General features: G+C 33.8%; 3 protein-coding genes across 3 annotated transcripts; 1 reads left to right on the top strand and 2 right to left on the bottom strand.

Annotated features, from left to right (window-relative positions):
- Nucleotides 1-1,616, bottom strand: LOC133172706 (uncharacterized). Its single transcript, XM_061307659.1, has 4 exons — nt 1,082-1,616; nt 595-673; nt 354-502; nt 1-175 (listed from the first exon to the last, which is right to left on the bottom strand). The coding sequence occupies exons 1-4, from the start codon at nt 1,559-1,561 to the stop codon at nt 62-64; spliced, it is 822 nt and encodes a 273-aa protein (XP_061163643.1). The 5' UTR covers nt 1,562-1,616; the 3' UTR covers nt 1-61.
- Nucleotides 1,617-4,193: 2,577 nt separating this feature from the next.
- On the bottom strand, nt 4,194-12,028 carry LOC133205701 (placenta-specific gene 8 protein-like). The gene is made up of 5 exons (XM_061341562.1): nt 11,924-12,028; nt 11,180-11,331; nt 10,578-10,698; nt 10,280-10,428; nt 4,194-4,494 (listed from the first exon to the last, which is right to left on the bottom strand). The coding sequence occupies exons 1-5, from the start codon at nt 11,991-11,993 to the stop codon at nt 4,381-4,383; spliced, it is 606 nt and encodes a 201-aa protein (XP_061197546.1). The 5' UTR covers nt 11,994-12,028; the 3' UTR covers nt 4,194-4,380.
- Nucleotides 12,029-13,203: 1,175 nt separating this feature from the next.
- Nucleotides 13,204-15,274, top strand: LOC133171874 (uncharacterized). The gene is made up of 5 exons (XM_061306664.1): nt 13,204-13,288; nt 13,851-14,005; nt 14,200-14,319; nt 14,432-14,521; nt 14,689-15,274. Exons 1-5 carry the CDS (start codon nt 13,219-13,221, stop codon nt 15,019-15,021), a joined length of 768 nt encoding a protein of 255 aa, XP_061162648.1. The 5' UTR covers nt 13,204-13,218; the 3' UTR covers nt 15,022-15,274.
- Nucleotides 15,275-22,026: the final 6,752 nt, after the last annotated feature.

The following is a 22,026-nucleotide window of genomic DNA, read 5'->3' as shown; positions in this document are numbered from 1 at the left end:
ATATGTGTATACATTAGAATTAAAGTAAGAGTATTTTATAGTTTTTTTTTCTCCAACAGTCTTATTTTATCTGCATGATGCGGTGATTGGTTACGAAAGTCTGCTCACGTGACATTTGACACATTGCACAACACTGGCAGCAGACGACAGTGCAGCAATCCTTACAGATGGTTCCCTGAAAGCATGTTGAAATCATGCGCTTAGACAAGCAAAAGATTTGTAGATCAATTTATTATTCATCTAATTTTCTTTAGATCGTTTACAGACAAATGCATTTTCTCCCGTATATAGGATTACATGACATACCCTTGGAAAAACTCTGTAAAAAGTGATGTTGAAGTGAGGTTACTTACATCTATGCGTGTTTGAGTGCGGAGTTTGGTACGCAGAGAAATCAAAGCACACGTACTACCCATAGCAAGAGGGAGACACGTATTTTCTCCTAGCTTCTTGGACAAATAGCACGGATAGAAAAAGCATCCGCACCATAGTACTCCACAACCTTTTAATGTAAAATCGTTTTCACATGAATAGCGTGTTTTCCAATGAAATGAGAATATTTTTTTCAAATAATAGAACCATAATCTCACGTACATGATTTCATGTCGGAACAGCATGAGCATAAACCAGAGCTCCAGTCTCGAGAAGATTTTATGGCGTTGGGTTGACCAAGCTGCAGAGAAAGGGTAGATTCAATGGCATTGGATCTTTTGGTGCTTAATGTTTTATTTGATTAAGTTAAAATATTAGTTCTTCTATAAAGGTCACCAGCAACCCCCCCCCCCCATTTTCATCCTCTGTTGATAATAATTGGCTTGAAAAAAGTTTTCAAAAGTATCCAATTCATTAGCCTTAGCCATTCTAAGTAACGCTAGAACTTGTTCAAGTACAAGGGTGTCCGATGTATGGTGAGTTCACCCTAACTGTATTTTAAAACATTTTCAATTTGCACTGATCTTCTACGTAATATTAAGTAAAAACGAAAGTCAGACCCCCCCCCCCCCCAATGAAAATGGGAAAAAATATTTCAAAAAATTAACCAAACAAAAGAAGGTAGTTATGGATGAATATAATCACTTACGTAGTTAAATGCTTGCCGCGGAGTAGGCTTTTGAGCCACAGGTGGTGGGGTACCATGATCGCTTCTAGGAGGTGGTCTTTGTCCGTACTGGTCGGCATATGGAGCCGGACTTCTATGTTTCGGAGCCATTCTAGTCTGGTCAGCTTGATACATTGGACTTGGCTGTCCAGATCTTGGCATTGTTTTCGACTGCCCACCCCTTTGGACATTAGCTTCGTCTTGTACATACCTTCCTTCCGTTTCTCTGGACATTGGCACTCTTCCAGGTTGGTTAGTTATTGGCATCCTATCGTGTCTTCCAGAATATGGTACTCTGTCAATTGTATTTGCTCCTCTGGGTCTTTCATGTTGGCCAATGGTTGCTATCCTTTCAGGTTGTCCTGTGATTGGAATCCATTCTGGCTCAGACAATGGTATTTCTTCAAACTCCCCGGTCATGGGTGGAGGAGCCGGAAACTCATATTCACCGTCTCTGTTCATCAGTGATGGTAAAAATTCAACTGTCTTTGTTCGTGATGGTAAAAATTCAACTGTCTTTGTTCGTGATGGTAAAAATTCAACTCTCTTTGTTCGCGATGGAATTGACTAATGTACCCTGACCATTTCAGACAGAAGCCAGTGTTAAAACTGTTGTGTCAAATGCGACTCAAAAATTGGAAGAAAAGTAGGAATGAGGAAATATATACATTTTTAAAGGACCAGTTCTTAAAAGATGATTGCTCGTGAAGTATACGCACTTGTAATCAAGTATCTGGACGGAGTTGGACCTCTTGATACCAATTGTATTCTGTATCTTATAAATGAAATAAAATCTGTCAGCTTGAAATGTGTGTTTTGATACTCATCTTCGTTGATTAAAAGTTCTGATAATAACTCAGTTTCTTGGTCTCTCATGAATTAAAGTTTGAAGGAAAAAAAAGCAAATTGTTACTTCTCGTCTTTTAAGGACTCGTACTGCTGGTAAACAAATCATGATCATAAGCAATCGTTTGTGGTGTATTTAACATATCTAGAATTGACTGTTAGCTCAATCAGAAATTATCAGTTCAGATAAAAATCAGACTTCCTAGATCCGCGCCGAATACACTCTGCGTAAAAAGAGTGTATACGGCGCGGATCTAAGAAGTCTGATTTTAATTAGATTGACTATCAGCCATGCACCCCCCCCCACCCCCACCCCCCAAAAAAAACATCGTTCTCTCTTGTTTTTGCAATGGTTTATCAATGGCATCATTCTTTGACCAATAACTTGTACATGTATTTTTTTTCCCCCACAAACATGAGTTATGAAAGGTTAATATAGATACATTTCTCGATGAATACTTGGTATTATCTTTGAGTTCGAGGAAAAGCTTCATAAAGCTTCAAAAATCCTTACAAACAAAGATATATTCATATTGCCGGTTTCAGCAAATGCTCTGCATAGCCCCTATCTTTACTCCTCACAAAAATATTAACTGCTGTAAAGGAGAAACTTCAGATGTACATTCTAGAAGTGTGTAAATCAAATGTGGATACTCCAAAGAAATTTTTAGAAAAATGAAAATTGCCAATTTTTTTTTCAAAAGTCGGTAACAATAAAACACAAAACCTGCACACTTTATACAAACATGTTCCTCATGAAAAATTAAAAACTTGGCTATTTGATATTATAGATAATTGCTTCTTCAATAAAAATGGAACTAGGAAATTTTCCTATCGTGTGATTGGTCATTTACAAAATTATTTTTTTTTTTTAAAAAAATCACTCTGATTGTACACACAAGTACTCTTAAATTGATATTAAAAGGATACAGGAGTTCCTCATTGACAACATTTATGTAGTCTTTGGAGACCAGGTCTTCCAACAAAATATGTTGGAATTTCGATGGACACTAATTGTGCTCCTTTATTAGCCGGTCTGTTTTATATTCATATTAAGCAGAAGTTATTCAAAAATTTCTACATGAGGAGAAAATACTAGCTGTGGCCTTCAACTCGACATTCATGACACATTGACGACGTTTTATCAACAATATCAATATCGATATATCCCAGTGAACTCGAAATAAGACACCACAGAGTCTGCCACATCTGTTTCATATTTGGATGTTTTACTGACTATAGATGATAAGGACCAACTTCAACTAAATTGTATGACAAACGAAATAACTTTAGCTTTTCCATCACCAACTTTCCTTATTTATGTAGTAATACTGTCACCTGCATATGGAGTTTACATCTCCCAACTTATTCGATACTCAAGAGTATGCTCTGAGTACGACCAATCTTAAACCGAGGCAGGCTGCTGACAGATAAGTTGATGTTACTGGGATTTCAACAACCTCGTTTAAAGTCAGCATTTCGTAAATTATATGGTCGTTATAATGACCTTGCTAGCAAATATAACCTATCGATCATTGGGTAGTATTTTGGTTGACGTTTTTCATACAAATTGTTAGTATTTTGTCTTTATACTAATTTGTCTACGAAATATCCCGTCTACCTGATCAATACTTAGGGCTCACGGCGTGCATGTGTGGCATGTCGACAGGTGATGCTTACTCCTCCTAGGCACCTGATTCCACCTCTGGAATTCCCGGATGTCCGTATTGTAAACCCTACTCACAGATTTGTATTGTTTGTGATTTTTTTTCCAGATCGATCACTGTTCGTTATCTTAACTTTTTCACCAAATCAAAGATGGACCTGGGAAGTTTGTCAGGGAGGAGGGTCATATCCAAAGAGGTTAATTTCAAATACCAACCATATTCTTACTTTTTCCTGTGAGGTTCGAAAATATTCGTCTAGATAACAATGCCAATCTAATACCACTGAATATCCTAAGATTGTGGATTCCCTTGTATGCCACAGGCACCAGAAGAAAAGATTTTTGATGAAATATTGGGGGGGGGGGTATGTGGTCAAATTTAATTATCGATCAAATAATCGACCTTACAGACATCTGACGTACGAATACAACGTCCAGCACTTTCATCTGTTACCCATATCTCTTACTAAATGAAAAAGGAGAGGGGCGCACACACATCTGACAGCCGTTTTTCGACTTGTTAAACTCGCCTAAAAATACTCATCAGTGCGTATAAATTATGTAAAGTAAAATGCAACAGTGTGCATGTTATTTTTATTAATTCAAATATATTAATTGTGTATTAATATAAAGAAAATTCAAGAATACTTTGGATAAATATACATACAATCATAAATATTTACCCGTATCACCAATATCAAATATAAATACCAATATCGTACAAAAAAAGTTTTTGATCTGTTGTGACGTCAGCAGGAAGTAATATATGTCACATGACTTTGTTGTTGTTGTTTTTCATGAGGAATTCGTGCTCACGCTGTAATTGGCACATGACACAACAGGGACACCAACACACCATGCAGCAATCCTCACAGATATTACCCTAAAACAGATAATTTTTCACTCGTTCGAAATATATCCTGTCCATTTATAATAGCTTTGTTATTCTTTAAGCGAATGTATCTGTTCACGACGCTGATTTGTTTAAAACATGTTTATTTTGCAGTCTACTAGTATTTGAATGAAAATACAGTAGATTTATATGACAGAGAAAAGATTTTATTTCAAGCAGATATATGTACATGTATATTGTTTTTGGGCATTTTAAATTCTTTCCGACATGTTAGAAAAAATAATAAAAGCCATACAAAATCAAGAAAATCAAAGAAAGGTAATTGTTTCGATGTTTCCTGTATAATTCTATCAATTAAGGGTTTGGTTTTGTGTGCAGCCAAGTGAGACTCACTAAAAATAAAAACCTTAATATCTCAAAAATTAAGCCTTGCTAACACTTGAAAACTGGTCCATGTCATCTTCATAATGAAAACAATCTCTGGGTATATGCAGCTTAATTGACACTTGCAGCAGTTTGCAGCTATGAAGTGCACAATACACCTGCAGGACTGCGCAGCCACAGGTTTTAGTAGTGCACCAAAAAATCCAAAAAAATATGAAATAGTTAAACCAATTAAGTGGCTACAACTATTTGTGAAGAACCTTTGATTTAAATGTAAACTCACTACAATAGGTACATTTCTTTAAATGCATACTTGTTTGTTAAACAAGAAAATGTTAGCCATGAAAGTAGTCCCAACCACATGGCAATGTGTTAAAAATAGAATTAAAGAGACTCACTGTTGATCTAAAATAGCACTTTATATGAAAGCCCAGATGTATCTAAAATATTACTCTATGATGTGTACAAAACACAGTGAAATTAATGTTAGAAAAATAATTTTCTCCTTAACAAAATATGCCAAATAAGATGTTAAAAAGCTGCAGGGATAATGAAAGTGGGCAATTTAAATAAGAGGCCTGGCCCACAACATTCACTTGAGTTACCTTGGTGTTCTTCAGATTTCTAAGACATTCTTATCCCCCTTAATTCTCATAAAAACAAATTTGAGCCAATAGTGTGGCCCCACCTTGGGTCATAAGGCCATGTCTAATCCAAAACTGATTCCACAACATGAGGATATTTCATTATCAATATGGCTAACATGGCTTATATGTTTCCTAAAGTTTTTTTTTCACATGTATACATGCATTTACCAATTTATATATAAAATCTGATCTCAGATTTATTTGAAGAAAAAAAAATGAAAAAAATACAAATAGGGAATATTTTAATATTATTGTAATAATAAGTCTGGCAAATGATTTTGACCAACTTGAATCTTCACTACTTGAGGATGCTTGCATACATTATGAGTAAATCATTACCTTGTTCTTCATTAAAGGATGATTTTTTCCTATCTATTCCCATGTCAAACTTTGATACCCCTATTTTAGGGTTTAATTTTTATGGATGACAGATGGACAGACACCAGAGACTCTTTGATCAGAAAAGTTCAATAGAGCCTCTGCTCAGATGAGCTAAAATGTAAATGTCTTTGATTATTGTAAAAAAAAAAGTCACCAAGAAGAACAAAAGAAAAGGATGATAAATGACCTTTTTTTATTCTCAATCACTTCCAGGATATTATATTTCTTTTAATATGTTAATCAGTATATGTTTGACTATTTTTTGTGAAACTTTCTTTAAAGATATAAGGTATAATTTTATAAATAAGCTTCAATTCTAACAATATAACTCTAATATAACTCTCTAAGATATTTGAGACCTGTTTTCTTAGCATGGGTTTCACAAGAGTGACTTTAAAACATTTTTTTGCATTTAATGCACTAAACAATATGAATAAATTAGATAAAACACTATTATAATATCCTGTATCAAGATCCCAAAATGTTCTTCATTGTAAACTCGTGGAAAGTTCAAATTAATATGTATTTTTGTTTGGTCATCATATTAACTTTTTTTTAAAATGATGTTTGGAAAGTTCATAGCATTTGTTCATACAACCATGAAATCAAAAATATTAACTTTCTTTAGTCATATCATATGAAACTAAATCACAGTCTTCACATTTTGCTGATATTTTCTCCAACACTGCTTTCCAAAAGATTAACTGTTGAGACAAACCAACATGGACCAAACCCTCTGTCATTTGAATGATCTCCTTGACTTTGAAATCTGTAAAATATTAAATATAAATAATTTATAACATACCACTAAAAAAACAATACTGTTGATCACTCTCAAAGAGGGAACTTGAATTGAAAGTTAAATCTTTACATCATGACTAAGTAAAAAGTATGCAAAGATAGACATGTAAATTTCAGGGTCAAAGGCTACACATCCCTCAGCAATGATCGTCACATTGTAAATGTTGGTTAACACTGATTGTTGGACTGAATATATCTTATTTTAATTTACAATTAGTGTAGATCTGAGTAGTTTAATCCATATAGAGATAAATGAGTCTAATCTGTATGTACAAAGAGGTCAAACATAAATAACATCAATTAAGGTAAACCCAAGTGATGGTCATGTCATCTTGCCTTGGGAAGTAGATGAGACAAGCATATAAGATCATAATGAAATAAAGCAAACAAGTACAAAATCTGAAGGTTAAATGACAAGGTAAGGATTTGATGGCAGAATTTTAAAAACCTGATATGATGACATGTGTGTTAGTAAGCTACAAGAAGATGATCAAAAACAGTTCCTTCCAAAAGAGATTGAAGTTTTCAATTATTTAAAAATAACCTCTGAAGTGACTTCCTTTTTTCAGTCACTGTTTACCTAACAGTTGTTTTTTTATTGTTAAAAGTCAACTGCAATATAAACAATTACTTTTATTGGGTTATAACGTGACATCACACATATTAGGTTTGATTATTCATGATAACAATACTTAATTCACTCAAGCAGCCTCGGGTAGGAGAGAACTGTAGGCGGACTCCAACCATGGCTTGAGACAATGTGATGGACACATACACAACATTCACTTAAACAAAATCTTTCTTTTCATCCAACCGCATATATATTTCTCATCATAAAAATTGTACATTCTTTCATTCTGTACACATAGAATAACATCTGAATCCAATTATACAAAATGAAAATGACTAGTCAGCTCACTGTGATTATAACACCTACCTTATACCCTTATACACATGTCTATTAAATTTACAGAATCATTTCATTGGGATATAAAACTTACCTTACAGGGGAGGTTTTTGGGAGGGCTCCAACACAGGTATCACATGATTATGAAATGCAGAAATTGACAGTCCAGAGAAAATATCTGTCAACAGTGTTCTTTTTTGTGAAACAAGGCATTCTGTAAACATGGTAAACATAGTTATAATAAATTTTAGGAAAAAAGTTCAAAAACAATTCTTTTAAATCTAGATATTCATATTAATCTTTGTTGAACATGTTGAAGGGTGTCAGTGTTTTAACTGAATGGTATTTATTTCCTGAAACTGTGTCCGATAAAACTTTTTTCTATGAGACATTATAAGAATAGAGTTTTGCTTCCATCTCTCGAAATTATGTGAATTTGAATTTGATTATTGTTTGTTATCTTCATATTTCATTGAAAGTCTCTTCCATTTTTTTCTTTAAGCATTTTAACCTCAATGTGTCAAACTATACCAGATTTCTTGATTTTTTTTATTGGTCCCATCAGGATAGAAATAACAAGGTTTGCCTGTACCATTAAAATGCAGGTCCTCAAAAAAAATATAATAATAATAACCTTTGAGATAAAGTGGTGGCTACATGTACATTCATTTTTTTTCTTCAATTTTATAGAAAAATCTTAGAGGTTTCTACAAGAATATTATGGTATTTATGGATCAATACCAAGGTTTACCCCCCACCCCACCCCCAGCACCTTATCTCTTCCTTACAAGTCCAACCAACAACCTAAGTCTGATTGAGCATATGAAAAACTTTCATAAAATGAACATTCAATTAAAAATAAACATGCATGCTTGGTAGCATTTGATTCAGCATGCTCAATGGTAACTTAAGATCAGGTAAGACCCCCTTATTATACTCCCTTTTTGATGAAACCAATGCAGCTGCAGAAATTCAAGTTTTCAATCTTAACCATTTCAACTAGAGAATATTAATTATTAATACTTTATGCAATTTTCATCTTTAAAAAAAAAGCTATTTTTCAATTTTGCTGCACTCTTCATCAAATTGATGAACATTCAAAAATTTACATATCAAGCAATAAGCAAATGAAGTTGACATCCTTGAAAATTTTTATCGTTTAATTTACTTTTCCCCATGAGAACTACATATACTGCACTAATCTGCAATCAGAAGGACCAAGTCCAAAATGATGGTTTGTATACAGTACAAAGTTATGTGAAAATTATTTATATAAATAATTAATAATACTTGCATCTCTTTTACAAAAAGTAAAACAAAAAAGTAATAAAATTTGAATATCAAAATTTTGATCAACAAATAACACATCTGATTTACCATATATGTGTACTACGTAGAGCCACTTCACTTAGCTGTCATTGGACACTTAACTTGGTGTGTCTGAGGCTCAATGAAGGATCTTACACAAAAATCGCTCATTAATGAAAACAAAATTTAGTTCTTTACTCTACTCATAATATTTGAAACCATGTTTTTGACTGAACTATATTTTTATACAATAACGAATACTTTTAGTATTTTGAAACATAGTAATATTTATTAGAGGAACCTTAAATATTGCCCGCTACCAAATTGTGGTCAGCAAGAAACACGTGGAAATTCTCAGATCCTTTGTATAACGTTTAACCTTTTTAAAATTGATGTGCATCAGATCGCAGGCGTTGTCACACTCAAAATGTATTACTGATACTAGGAGTTATATCGTATTTCTGAGATAAGGCTCATAAATCACAATAAACACAACAAATCGACTTACCAGCTCCTACTTTCACTTTAGCCGAATATCGCATGACAGACCTCAGAAATAAACTACGCTGAGTGATTATAGTTCTTAATTTTCGTGCAATATTTTTCAATATTATATGACATTGTCCTACATTTGTAGGATTAATATGCTTATTTGATAAAAGGTAATTAATAGCCTTACCTGCAAAAGAAATAACAGACGTTAAATTCAGTCGGAACTGCTAAAACTGGGCGCGTATTAATTTATCTGTCCATTGTAAAATCGAAGACGGAGCATTCCCTGATATGACGTAAACATCGATGTTACTTTTATAATAAACAATATTAAACATTTAGATCGAAACATTCTAATAGCTGGAGATGTTTTACGAAATATCTCTCTAATTGCTTTGTGTAATCGGGGTACTAGAGACATCAGATTACAGAAATAGTCAGTTGGTTTCAATACCGGAATGGCAGCGCCCAGATTTCGCATGGCGGACATGCCTAGTTGAAGAAAAACAGACAGTTATGGAAAAAGTACGCACAGAATTGTTAGGAACGAAACAAATAGTTGTACCCATGACGTTCAACTATCTGCACATATACAACAAATGTCATGTTATTGTTTTGTTAGACCTGTAGCTGTGCAGTCCTGCAAGTGTAATATGCACATTATTGCTGCATGACACTGCAAGTGACAATCAAACTGCATACATATCAAGACAGCATTCCCATGGAAGGTGTCATAGGTCAGTTTTCAAGAGTAAGCAAGAAGTATTTATTAAGATATTGAGATTTTTATTTCGTACGAGTTTCACTTGGATGAACACAAAACCAAACCCTTAATCATGAAAATATTTCTGTAGATCAAAGGCTTACAATTCAATGATAGAGGTACATGTATTACCATTATGTTGTTTTCTGCTCGGACTTTCACTCTAAGAGGAACCAAAACCTGATAACTGCAACCAAAGGCACAGGGCAGGAGAAGGTTCTCGCCCAGCTTCATTGACAGGTAGTACAGGTAAAGATTGGGACAGAGCGTTACAGCAGCGCCTACAAAGTATGTCATAAGAAAAAAGACGTTTTAAATATTTCAATTTGCTACGAAGACCCCCCCCCCCCCCCCCGAAAAAAGAAGATAAAAACATAAGTAGCTAAACAAGAACTAAAATATGCATAATTTTGGCGCTAAACCCACTTACAATTTGTCATGTCGGAGAAACATCCAAAAATGTCCGTGGTCCAAGTCCGTTTTTTGTTCACAGGTTGGACAGCCGGCTGTGGTGCATTGAGTACCACGGTGGTGTTGGAAGAGGAGGAATGCTAGGTTTATAATTTAAAAGAATACCTTATTTTAAAAGAAAGATTAACAGGCCCACGTAATCTATTTTTTTCTTCAAACGTAGAGAAAATCCGACATAACTTCACAGACAGATTCAGAAGGGGGGGGGGGGGGAGGCCCGTTTTTCCAAAGACTATGTTAACATAGATCAATGTATAATGGCATAACACTGTGAAAGAATGTATAATGGCATAACACTGTAACAGATGGACATCCAATGGATCCTTATTTTAGTTATTTCAAATTGTTATGTATATCCTTCACCACGTTATCTGTTATTGTACAAAGAGAATTGTGAACTAACCCCAACCCACCCCCTTCTCATATCCTGAAGACTAGTGGAAATCCTTTTTAAGAAATATAACAGGGTCATCTTCTTTTTTTTTTTTTTAAAGATTTATGGGTGCATTATTTTTTTTATACATAAATGATCATAGTTGGACTGAATAAAGGTATTCTTACAAAATTCGAGGGTTGAGCTGGATGGGGGTAAGGCCCTGGTTGAACTGGTGGTGCATATCCGCCTGGTTGAGCTGCTTGAGTAAATCCGGGCTGTACTGTAATTGGCGCGTCATATGCCGGTGGTGCGCTGGCCTCCTGTTGTTTTGTAAGGTCTGTCAAAGGTAAGAATTAAAACTCAGATGTGCAGCTGCGTTAATTAAAATTATATAAATTGCATAAAATTAAGACATTCTATAACTGAATACAGATATTTAACAATGTTAATTTCTTTTATGTGTTTAAGGAATACGAGTTCACAAGTTAATTCGATGGACTTTCACCAAAAACAAGGCTTGTTATTCCAATGAAATCGACTGAAGAGATGAAACTACAATCTTGATATACCAAAGTAAAGTTAACATGAACCATAAATTTTCTATTTTGAGGATGGGTTCTATCTATTCTTTAAAATGGGGTTCAAACGAACTGCTTTTATGGAATCAAAAGGATCATTAATTAGCAATCAACAGGATCATTAATTAGCAGGCCTAAATGTAAATCCACGAGAATAAGTAAATTCTGCAGATTCCTCATGCAAATTCAAATTTGTATACTTGTACATGTATATGAAAAATAAATCGTGAAACACGATAATCGAACAGTCGAAGATCAAGAATTTTGGAATAATCTACATCTTTTGTCTGAAGCAGCTATGTTGGTAGTTATAAAACAGTCACCAAGTTTAGAATATAAAGATGTACATACCCGACATGATTTGATCCGTTGCCATACGCTGTAAGTGATGTGGCGCGCGTTTAAGGCGAGCTCCCCACATATTGGTCACAAGGTCAAGGAAATACCTTTCAAGCGAGACGGCGAACAATACCAAAGACTGAGTTGTAATTCACTCAAAAATCTCCCTTTGTTAGCTTTGTTGAAATCGTGTTTTGACCAGTAAATTACCAAAGATAACTAATTTGTGAGCGGTTGCCGCCGGGGTTTTGCACCATTTTTTAAAAAGCCGATTTTTCCTTTACCTTGTTATTCATGATGTCTAAAAAGATCAATGCATAAGGTAAAGACCCCTCGATAAGATGACAGAGGAAATAAAAGGGAAAACGAGAGACCTATAGGGCCAACAACACTAACCTGACTACTGCCTGAATCATTTCTTTCTCTCTGACGAATTAAAATGTAGATTTATTGACAACAGTGCATGTGGCCATTCCGGTATTTATTAATACTTTATATCATAAAGATTTAAAAGAAAAAATGATTACTTAACAAGACCCATGGTAAAATTATCTCTGAATGACAAGTGCATATACACGTTTTTTGCCCCCCCCCCCAATTTAATAAATAATAATAATTAAATAAAATTTAGATGAGTTGTAGTAACCTTGAACGATCTCACATTTTTGTAACTCAAAAAAAAAAAGAAAAGAAATATCTTATGTGGATTAAATACCATATCTAATTTAAGAAAGTATGACACTATTGAGTTCTAGCATTTGGCTTTTCTTTTTAAAAAATGAATTTCCTGCAACCTTTTCTGTATTTGCTTTAAATGGACTGGCCAGGTATAAATTAAACTGGCATAAATTAACCTTCATTTATATTGCAAAACAATGCTCCTTGCAAAATAATTATGCATAATGAAAGTTAAAATATGAAAAACAATAAACAAGATCATACGTATAAAATCGGGAAGAAATCCGAATTTTCAATTCAAATGTCATCCCCAACGTTTTTTTTCTCTCTCTCTCTTTCTCTCTCTGACGAAATAAAAGTCACTATGACGTCACAATCTTCGCCTCAACTTGACGAAATTAACAATAAGATGACGTCATAATCACACCCTATTTTAGCGTGTTGTCAACAACAAAAGAATCGAAGGTAATCAAATGTTATATATTTCTTATGAAATCAATTCATTTTTCATTTCTCTTCTGTGAACTAAATATGTACATATATGTACATACAGTAGTTGATGGACGTATTTACATGTATCAATTTATTTTAAAACAGACTTTACGTCGACTTCAGTGTCTTGCACAAAGATGGATGATGTTATTGATTTATACATAGTTCCACTCCTCATGAAGTACATCAATCGCTGGACAAGCAAAGGTCAGTTTCTCCGAGAAACAGATATACTAGTAAACTTTTTATAAGGATTGTTATCAAGTTACTTTACAAATTGGTCTATGTTTTCTGCCATTTTGAATATTTTGAATTCAGCGGGTGGAAATAAATACTAAATTTACAAGTTGACATGTAATTTGTATTTATTGCCGCCCGGTAAATTCAAAGTTTGCAACATGACATTACCGTGAATTTTAACTTCATGTCTTCATTTTCAAATGTTTCATGATGTATATTGAATTCTCTGTAAGAAGTATTTTTTTTTTTTGGACGTTTAATATAATTAAAACTGTTTAGTCTGTTGAATGGTGTGAATAAATTACTGGTATATTACTAGTCTCTTGGAATTAATTAAATAAACATGAACATTTTTGATGCATAAGATGTTTTCAGTGTTCAATTATTTAACATGAAATCGTATCGGAAATATTATGGTAAATATATTAATATTAAAAAATATATATGTTGTTATTTTTGTTGATTTTGTTGTTCTTGTTGTTACAATTGCATGTACTGTAGTTTTCTTATTCCTCGATTGTATCTCCAGAGGATATTCCAAAAGCACGGCCGTTGGGCTGTGAGACGAATCGAACAAAACCCACTCCTAAAGGCGTGGATCTAAACGACCGGGATTCGTATGATGTGGTAATCGAGGTGGGAATGAAAGATGGTAAACCATATACCAAGGACGCTTACAGAATTGTAAGTTGTCTTTTAAAACTCCTGTGTGACGCATTAAGAACAAAATTGACTTTCAGAGCTTACTTTCTTCACAGTTTTAGCAGACGTGGAGCAATTTTTATTTAGAAATACAGAAAACGAAATATATTTTACATGTGTTTACTTAAAAAAAGATTGATTATTAATTTATATCTTCATTTTTTTCCAAATTAAAGGACCGAGCTTCAGGCCTTGGATACAATCTATCTAAAGAGGACATGTGCCCCTCCTCTATGTTTGTGAAGAGAGCCCACTGTCCTGATAGGGTAGCTTTCCCCAAAGACGTTTATTTTACAGTAAGACACGTAAATAGTAAATCTAAAAAAAACAAACTTTTTCTGCTTTTTTGCCCAAAGTCCATCTTCATGCATTTGTAAAATTTATTGCCTCCCAATTTTTTTTTTACAGCAGGCTAAAATTGAAAAGAATACAGACTATACCTATGAAATGGAGAGGCGGGCTAAATGTCCCAGAACACTGGATGAATACTACAGTTACGTAAGTATATAACCATAAGAATAAATTTTTACTCCGAAAATCTTATCAGGTTGTGTGCAATCAAGATCCAATTTTTCTATAGACACGATTTGGTCATACTCTTCGTAAATTAATGTACTTTTATCTGAAATTCCATGTTAAGTTTGCTCTTTAATTTTATACTATAGAATACTGAGTCAAGGCGGGGACGTGAGTGCTACCTTCACCCCGATGAAGACAAAGAGACAGCGACTGTGTCTAATGGAAAGTGCTGTTGTACCGAGGACGATCACAGAAGACGAGAGGCGTGGAATCATTACCAAATGGATTATATGGGAAGGGACGCATCCGATAACATCATCCAGAAAATCGTCAATACAATCAACACTCGCCAGTACCATCCTCATACCCGCAAATATGACCCACGTTTTTTGGAAACCTTCGTAGGACACCATCCGTACCATTACCCCTCCGCTGAACCGCCTCCCCCAACTTTCCGGATCAGAAAAATAATTGAATAAAACAATTTTTCTGTCAGAATCAAGAATTCGTCTGGTAAAAGTGCACCCTCTCATATGGAGAGAGAGGATATCAGTTCAATAGATTGACTGTTTCTACCAGATGGTTAGGCACAGAGGAAAACGGGCAACAAACTTTAAAGGAAAAGGAACATAGCAGATACGCAATACTTGATCAGGGTCTATTTTTGGATATCTTCAAAATCATAAAAGCATTGTCACAATTGAATGAAAACTTAGTTCTCCGCCTTAATGTTCGAAGAATAAATATATGCAAGCAATATTTTTGTCTGTTTTTGTTTTATTTTTTGTTACAAAATTCTTTATTTTTGTTTTCATTCTGATATCTGTAACAAATCATGTTGAAGTGATGGTAAAATATATGTAACCTTTTTGATTAATGGAGCTCAGATATAAAGAATTATAAGAGTTGAGTTGGCCGCTGTAAGCGGATTCTACAATTCTAAGTCAATGACAATTCAGAAATAGTTAAAAAAGATAGAGGTCTATTTTGATTCCATAGCAGAAGTTTTTTAACCCCTTAATTAGGACACAACTATTGTAGATATTTGGTACTGGGGTAGTCACTTTGCTTCAGATTTTCTTCTTTAAAATGACTGCGCAACCCTCCTAATCATGAATGTGTTCGTAATGCATTTCTTTAAACTGTTGATAAGTGTATACTGTAATATCAGAAAATTTTGAGTGACATAACATAGGCGTCGGAAGCAAATTGAAAGGAGGGGGGTGGCTAATTGAAACTTGAAAGTGGGGGGGGGGGGGGGCTAAACCAACAAAAAAAGGTCAGCCCCAATTTTCAATGCCTATATTATGTCTATCTTTGCGAAAAAAGTGGGGGGTTCCGACGCCTATGCATAACACGACACTATTCTAGGGTATAGCAAAATTGTGAAAGTGAAATGTATTGAATTCTTGCCGATCGTCTGTGGACATACACCTTTTCAGTTTTAGAGGGTATTGAAGCGTTTAAAAGCTTTTTTCCCCCCAGTTTTCCTTGATATTGGTTGTTTGAAATCAAGTCTAATTCATGCAAGGTTGCTTTAACAAGATCACCAAAATCCTTTCTGAGACTGACGAAGCATCTATTACATTCTCAAAAGGTAGGGAGAGGGGCAGGCCTCCTGCAACCCCACCCAAACCCTCACCCAAGAATCTGTGCCTTAATGTTATGTTCATATGAGTGGAAGTCAGGTGCAAGTGAAATAACTTTCCAAAACTATTTGCATCAATTTGGAATTTCCCTATCTTTTTTGATCCAATATAGAATAAATAATTCCTTATATTGACCTGGAAGGTCACGTGCAGGTCAATATAACGTAGTATTTTTCTAACATTGTTGGATCTCAGCCAATCAGAGAGATGGGAATTATTCAATCATATAATAAATCATAATATCAGGATATTTTTTCCTTTTTCATTTTAATACATGTAACCTAATTTTTAGAAAATTTAGGATGAAGGGGACGTGTACCAGTGCACTTTCCCAAGTTTAAAAACTTTTGCGCTGAAGCAGTAATTTGTTCGCGCAATTACTTTTACCGAATTCACAAGAGCCAGTAAGGAGCTTTCATCGATCTGATTTTATAAAAATAACTTTATAACTTTACACATAAGCAACTATAATTAAAATCAAAACCATAGAAGAGAGACTAAGCAAAAGTTAAATGTCAAAATTTCCGCCAAAGATTAATATATATAAAAGTTTGACTACAAGAACTACAATACAGAATATATATGTCAGATCCACCTTTTAGTTAATATAATAGTTGAATTCTCAATAAGTTTTCCCCTTAAATACACAAACACTTAAACTTTTATGTATAGAGCAACACGGTCCCTTAGTCTGCAGAAAGTCGAAAACGGAAAAAAATTATCAAGAAAAGAACTGATAGAGCTGGAACCCCCAAAATAGGATCAAGTGCCTAGGAGGAGTAAACATCCCTCGACGACTTGTCACACCAGTCGTGAGTCTTCTGTACTGATCAGGTAAACGGATTGATGTTTACAGTGGTCTTACAATTGGTGGGAAACATGTCAGTCAAAGTATGACCAACGATAGGTTGTATTTGCAAATAAGGTCAGTATAACGATCCTATAGAATTAGCAAAATGCTCACTTTAGAAGAGATTGTTGAAAATCCTGTAAAATGAACTTATTTGTGAATAGCCTGTTCCGGTTTAAAAATTGAAAATTCAAAACATATTCTTTACTTTGAATCTGTTGGGAGACATGAACTTCATATGCAGAATAAGTATTTAATATTACTTCATAAACAGGGAAAGGTGACGATGTGAACCTAAAGTCATTCCTTTATGTCATATAGTTAGTTATTAGTTGGCCAACAACGTATTTAGTCGGCAAAACATTCAAGTATGAAGCAGATGTGGCAGACTCTGTGGTGTCTTTTATCTCGAGTTCACAGGGACATATCGAGTTGACATATTAATTATCATTAATTGATAAAGCGTCGTCGATATATTGTATCAAAATCTTGAATTGAAAGCCACAGCAACAGTTTTCTTCTCATGTAGAGCTTTGGAATAAAATTTGCTTCATAAGAATATAAACACATGTGGGCTAAGAAAGGGGCACAATTAGTGCCCATCGGAATAACAGCCCTATATTTTAAAGGCTGCAAATCATTACATTTTGATGAATTGTGTATTTAATCATAGTTGTAAAACATTTGTATAAACTATCTAAAAGTAATGTGTAATATTCCATGTATATGCCTATAGTTAATGAATAGTGTTCTATTTAACATTACACATGTAAAAAGGAAGTTGTACCAAAGTACCATCTCTGTGACTAATCTTTCCAATTGCGTCATTTATTACTTTAATGCGCAGGCGATTGAAGCAAATCAGAAAATTTATTAAACAACCCGTACCACAATTGGGGGGGGGGGGGGGGCAAGTCGTTCATTAGCGGACGCTTTGCAAAAAGTGGTAATAGCCCCTAACCTCCAATCACTTTATCTCAATTTAAAAATTGCTTGCATAAAAATCGAAGGCTGCATAACTTCGTCTGAATAGGAATATCTTTGCTAAACACTTGTACCTGAGGCGATTTAAGAGACTGATCTTAAGGAATAGTCATGAACTCATGTTAAACATGTAGAGAATTACTACGTCGAAGAATATTACTACAAGGTAAATCTTTCGGAAGGGGGGGGGGGCTTACTATATAGGCTTCTTTTTCATAAAAGGGAGGTTGTTTTGCTATGTGGAAGGTTTATCACACAGGATTTGAGAAAACAAGTAACTATCTTCATCACATGGTGTTATCTTACTCTTTTGATAAGTAACTCCTTTTTTAAAACCCTATTATTCAGGAATGTGCTAATATTTTTCCTGATGAAATCTAGTTCTACATTGTATTTTATTAGTACGTGCGAGCAAACAAAATAAAAAATATCCTTATGAACAAAAGTTTTCCTTTTTTGTTGTAGTTCCTTGAAGATTGTAATCCAGTAGAACTTTAATTCTGAGCTTATAAAAAAGTTTTCTATAATGATAAAATATATATAATGTTTATATATATATATATATATATATATATATATATATATATATATATATATATATATATATATATATATATATATATATATATATATATATATATAAAGAATTATAAAAGAACGAGGGTGCTTTTGATTGGCATTCGGCAGGATTCAGGGCACACTTGAAAAGTGAAAACTTTATATTGAATTGTCAAATTAAACCTTTACATTCTTTTGATGTATTATATTCCTATTAAATAGGAAAGGAAAATATTTTCCCCACAGTGTATTTTGATTTCCTTAAACATAACTTGAAACATGGCTAGATGAGCCATTTAGTACAAAATTTTACATTTTAAACACGTTTTTCTAAAAAGAACAAGGTACGGTTTCAATACAAATCTTGCCCTGTGTTTTTCTTAAAAATAAAAGTGATGTAAAAAATTAAAACTCATGCTTTTTGAATTATTAAAATTCCATGCAGAAAGATCATACAAATCTTTTTTCTCACATGACCCTCCAAATGCTAATTGTGACATCATAAACTTGTGCATTTTCCCGTATTTTCATAAAAAGTTGCAGAAGACATCAATTTTCAATGGAATTTTCTTTCAGATAATATTGTCCACAGGCATCGCCCACAAAGATTTTGAGATATGTGATTTTTCAAAGAATTTTACAAAACATATCTAGAAATTAATGTGGGCGACGGCTGTGGACACTATTCTCTTAAGGGAAATAATCCTTGAAATGGGTCATTTTGAGGCTTTTTCGGTTTAAAATAAAGAAATGCATCAAACAAATGACGTCAAATATCCAGAATGGTACTCCATCATGCTATATTCTTTCCTGATTTATTAGTCATATACTCAACTAATATTTAAGCCAGTTTCAAAACTTTTTGAAAACATTAAATTTTTAGGGCACAATAAAGCTAAAACCATACCTTCTTCTTTGCTATCTCTGGGTCATCCCTCCACGATTTAAAAAAAGACATGTGTGTGTATTTGCATTGAAAGAAACGAACAAACATTTGTAAAAAATGGAGAGAAGACCCAGAGACTATAAAAAAATGAACTTTTTCCAACAAAAAAAATACCAATGTATAAATACGTCGCTTCTTTGTCATTTTAAATTCTTTTACTGTTTTAGGAGCGTTGATAGCTCAGTAGTATGCGTTACCAGTCCAGCGCACTAAGGTGTCGAGAAGTTTTTGGTTCGATCCTCGCATGGAACATTTAATTTTTTTAAATATTTTTTTTTATACAAACAATCAAGTTGTTTATCAGTTGAATTTTATTTACTGATTTATAAAAGTTTTACGAGAGATAAATTTTGGTTCAGTTCCACGGGGAGCGAAAGCAATTTTTCAAACCTACTGAAACTTCATTTCATTTATCATACGCTTTTATCTTGTTAGGTGTTTATTATTTATATGAAATGTTATTGTGTTATCGTAAATATTGAGATAAGTAGACTAAAATATTTCAAATTTGCAAACTATTTCAATTTAAATCGAAACATTTTCTAATGTGCGTAACTTTATAAGGTCTGTCCACTAATGGTCAACCCATCAAGTCGTGGACATTTAAACCATAGATTTTTCGTACACACGATTCCTGCAGACTGCACGCCAAGTATTCGCCCATCTTCTTCACATTCAGTGAAATTTTGGAGTTACCCTTCTGAAGGAAAGCAGGTCATGGATGAATTCTTGTATTGTTGGACAACTTAAGTCATTTTGCACAAGAGGTTTGTTTTGGTTTCGATACCATTGTCGTTTACTAATTATTGAATAATTATAATTTCATATAATGAGTACACGACAATTAAGTAACGTATTTCCAATGCGGCCTATGGCGCTTCTTGTCCTAATGCTTCCACTGCTTTTGATAAGGGGAAACCGTTTTACCACAAGCAGGAATAAAGATACGATGTTCAAGACAACTTTGGATCTTTTCTATAGATTTATTATGCATTGCTTTCCGACTACAGTTTGGTCTTGACAATACGACGATCCGTCTCCAACTGATTAAGAGATAACAAGTTTGAGTAAAACAAATTTAACATAAAGAAGAAATAAATGTGACACAAAGAGAAGATGAAAGGGTGACATTGGGTTGACAATTAAATCAACATATCAGATCAACAGCATTGTTACTGGAATCACCCGTAAATCCTTGTCGTGGTTAAAGCTGAACACGATTCGTAAAAGGAATGTGTCCACCATATTCGATTGGATTCTCGCTATACCTGAGGGCCCCTATATAAAGCCACTGACTCGGTCACTATTCAGTGTAATCAATTGTCACCGGTGTAGAAGGATGTATGCTATACAGCACTCGGTAGCGACAAAATATAACTGTGTACCTATTTCTAATGCAGGAGAGAAAGATACCAAAGAAACTTACAACAGTTGCACAGGCCAAAGCAGTATACAAACACTTAGATACACGTAACTGCAATAAGATGTAAACAAAGGTAATGCAAGATAACCAGCACGAACACGGGTCTCCGTTCCACGCCGATACCCGTGACAATAAAGCAGTCAGGTGTAACGAATGCGAAGAGTATACCCCGCTGCTGCTATCGTAGATAGTAATATCTAAAATGGCGTATGCCTATTTACGAGTAGTGTTCAGATTTAATGTGTGAAAAATACTTAACTGGATTAAATCTGTTTAACGCCAATTGATAAATAATTAATTCGATCAATTTTTTAAAAAAAAGTTCTCATGGAATGTTAGACATTTTGTTAAACAAATAAAGGATAAGAAAGCTTTCATAAAAAATATCGCAAATGGCAGCAAAAAACCCCCCAAAAACAACAACCCCCCCCCCCCCAAAAAAAACAAAACATCAACAAAAAAAAAAAACAAACAAAAAAACAAAAACAAAAACAACCAAAAAAAAAAAACAAAACAAAAAACAAAAAAAAAACCCCAAAAAACTAAGTAACAAAACAGTAATTGAAATGATGGTGAACATTTAGAACCTTGGAATTTTCCATCACGACACCATTGTCAGTTATACAGAACACACGAACATGCAAGATTTTATTATCTAAGTGTTTTAAAATATTTGGAATGTTATATGTACTTTATATTGTAAATACATCAGTAAATTCTTAGTTTTCTTCCTTATTCCCAGAAAAAAAATGACCCCATATTGTGACCCCGCCATAGCTCTAACAGGTAATGACTTAACTAACTTAAATCCACACAAAATAGGGATGTTTAAATATCAATATGAATGACATTCATTTGTTGCTCACAAGAAGTTTTGAAAATATTAAATCCGTATTCATGGCCCAGTGGTTCATGAAAAGATTTTAAAATGAAAACTTCCTTCTGTTTGCTTTTTATTCATTATTACACTTGGAAGAGGACATAATCCCTATTTTGAGGAATTTTAAATTTTCTATATTCAATGATGTTGTGCACCAATTTGAGTTATTAGTTAATGATAAAAACATGTTCTCC

This window comes from Saccostrea echinata, unplaced genomic scaffold (assembly GCF_033153115.1).
Source record: "Saccostrea echinata isolate AGI-Se365-2 ecotype Australia unplaced genomic scaffold, CSIRO_AGI_Sech_v1 ptg000054l, whole genome shotgun sequence".
Lineage (NCBI taxonomy): Eukaryota > Metazoa > Mollusca > Bivalvia > Ostreida > Ostreidae > Saccostrea > Saccostrea echinata.
This window is presented reverse-complemented; position numbering and strand designations above follow the sequence as displayed.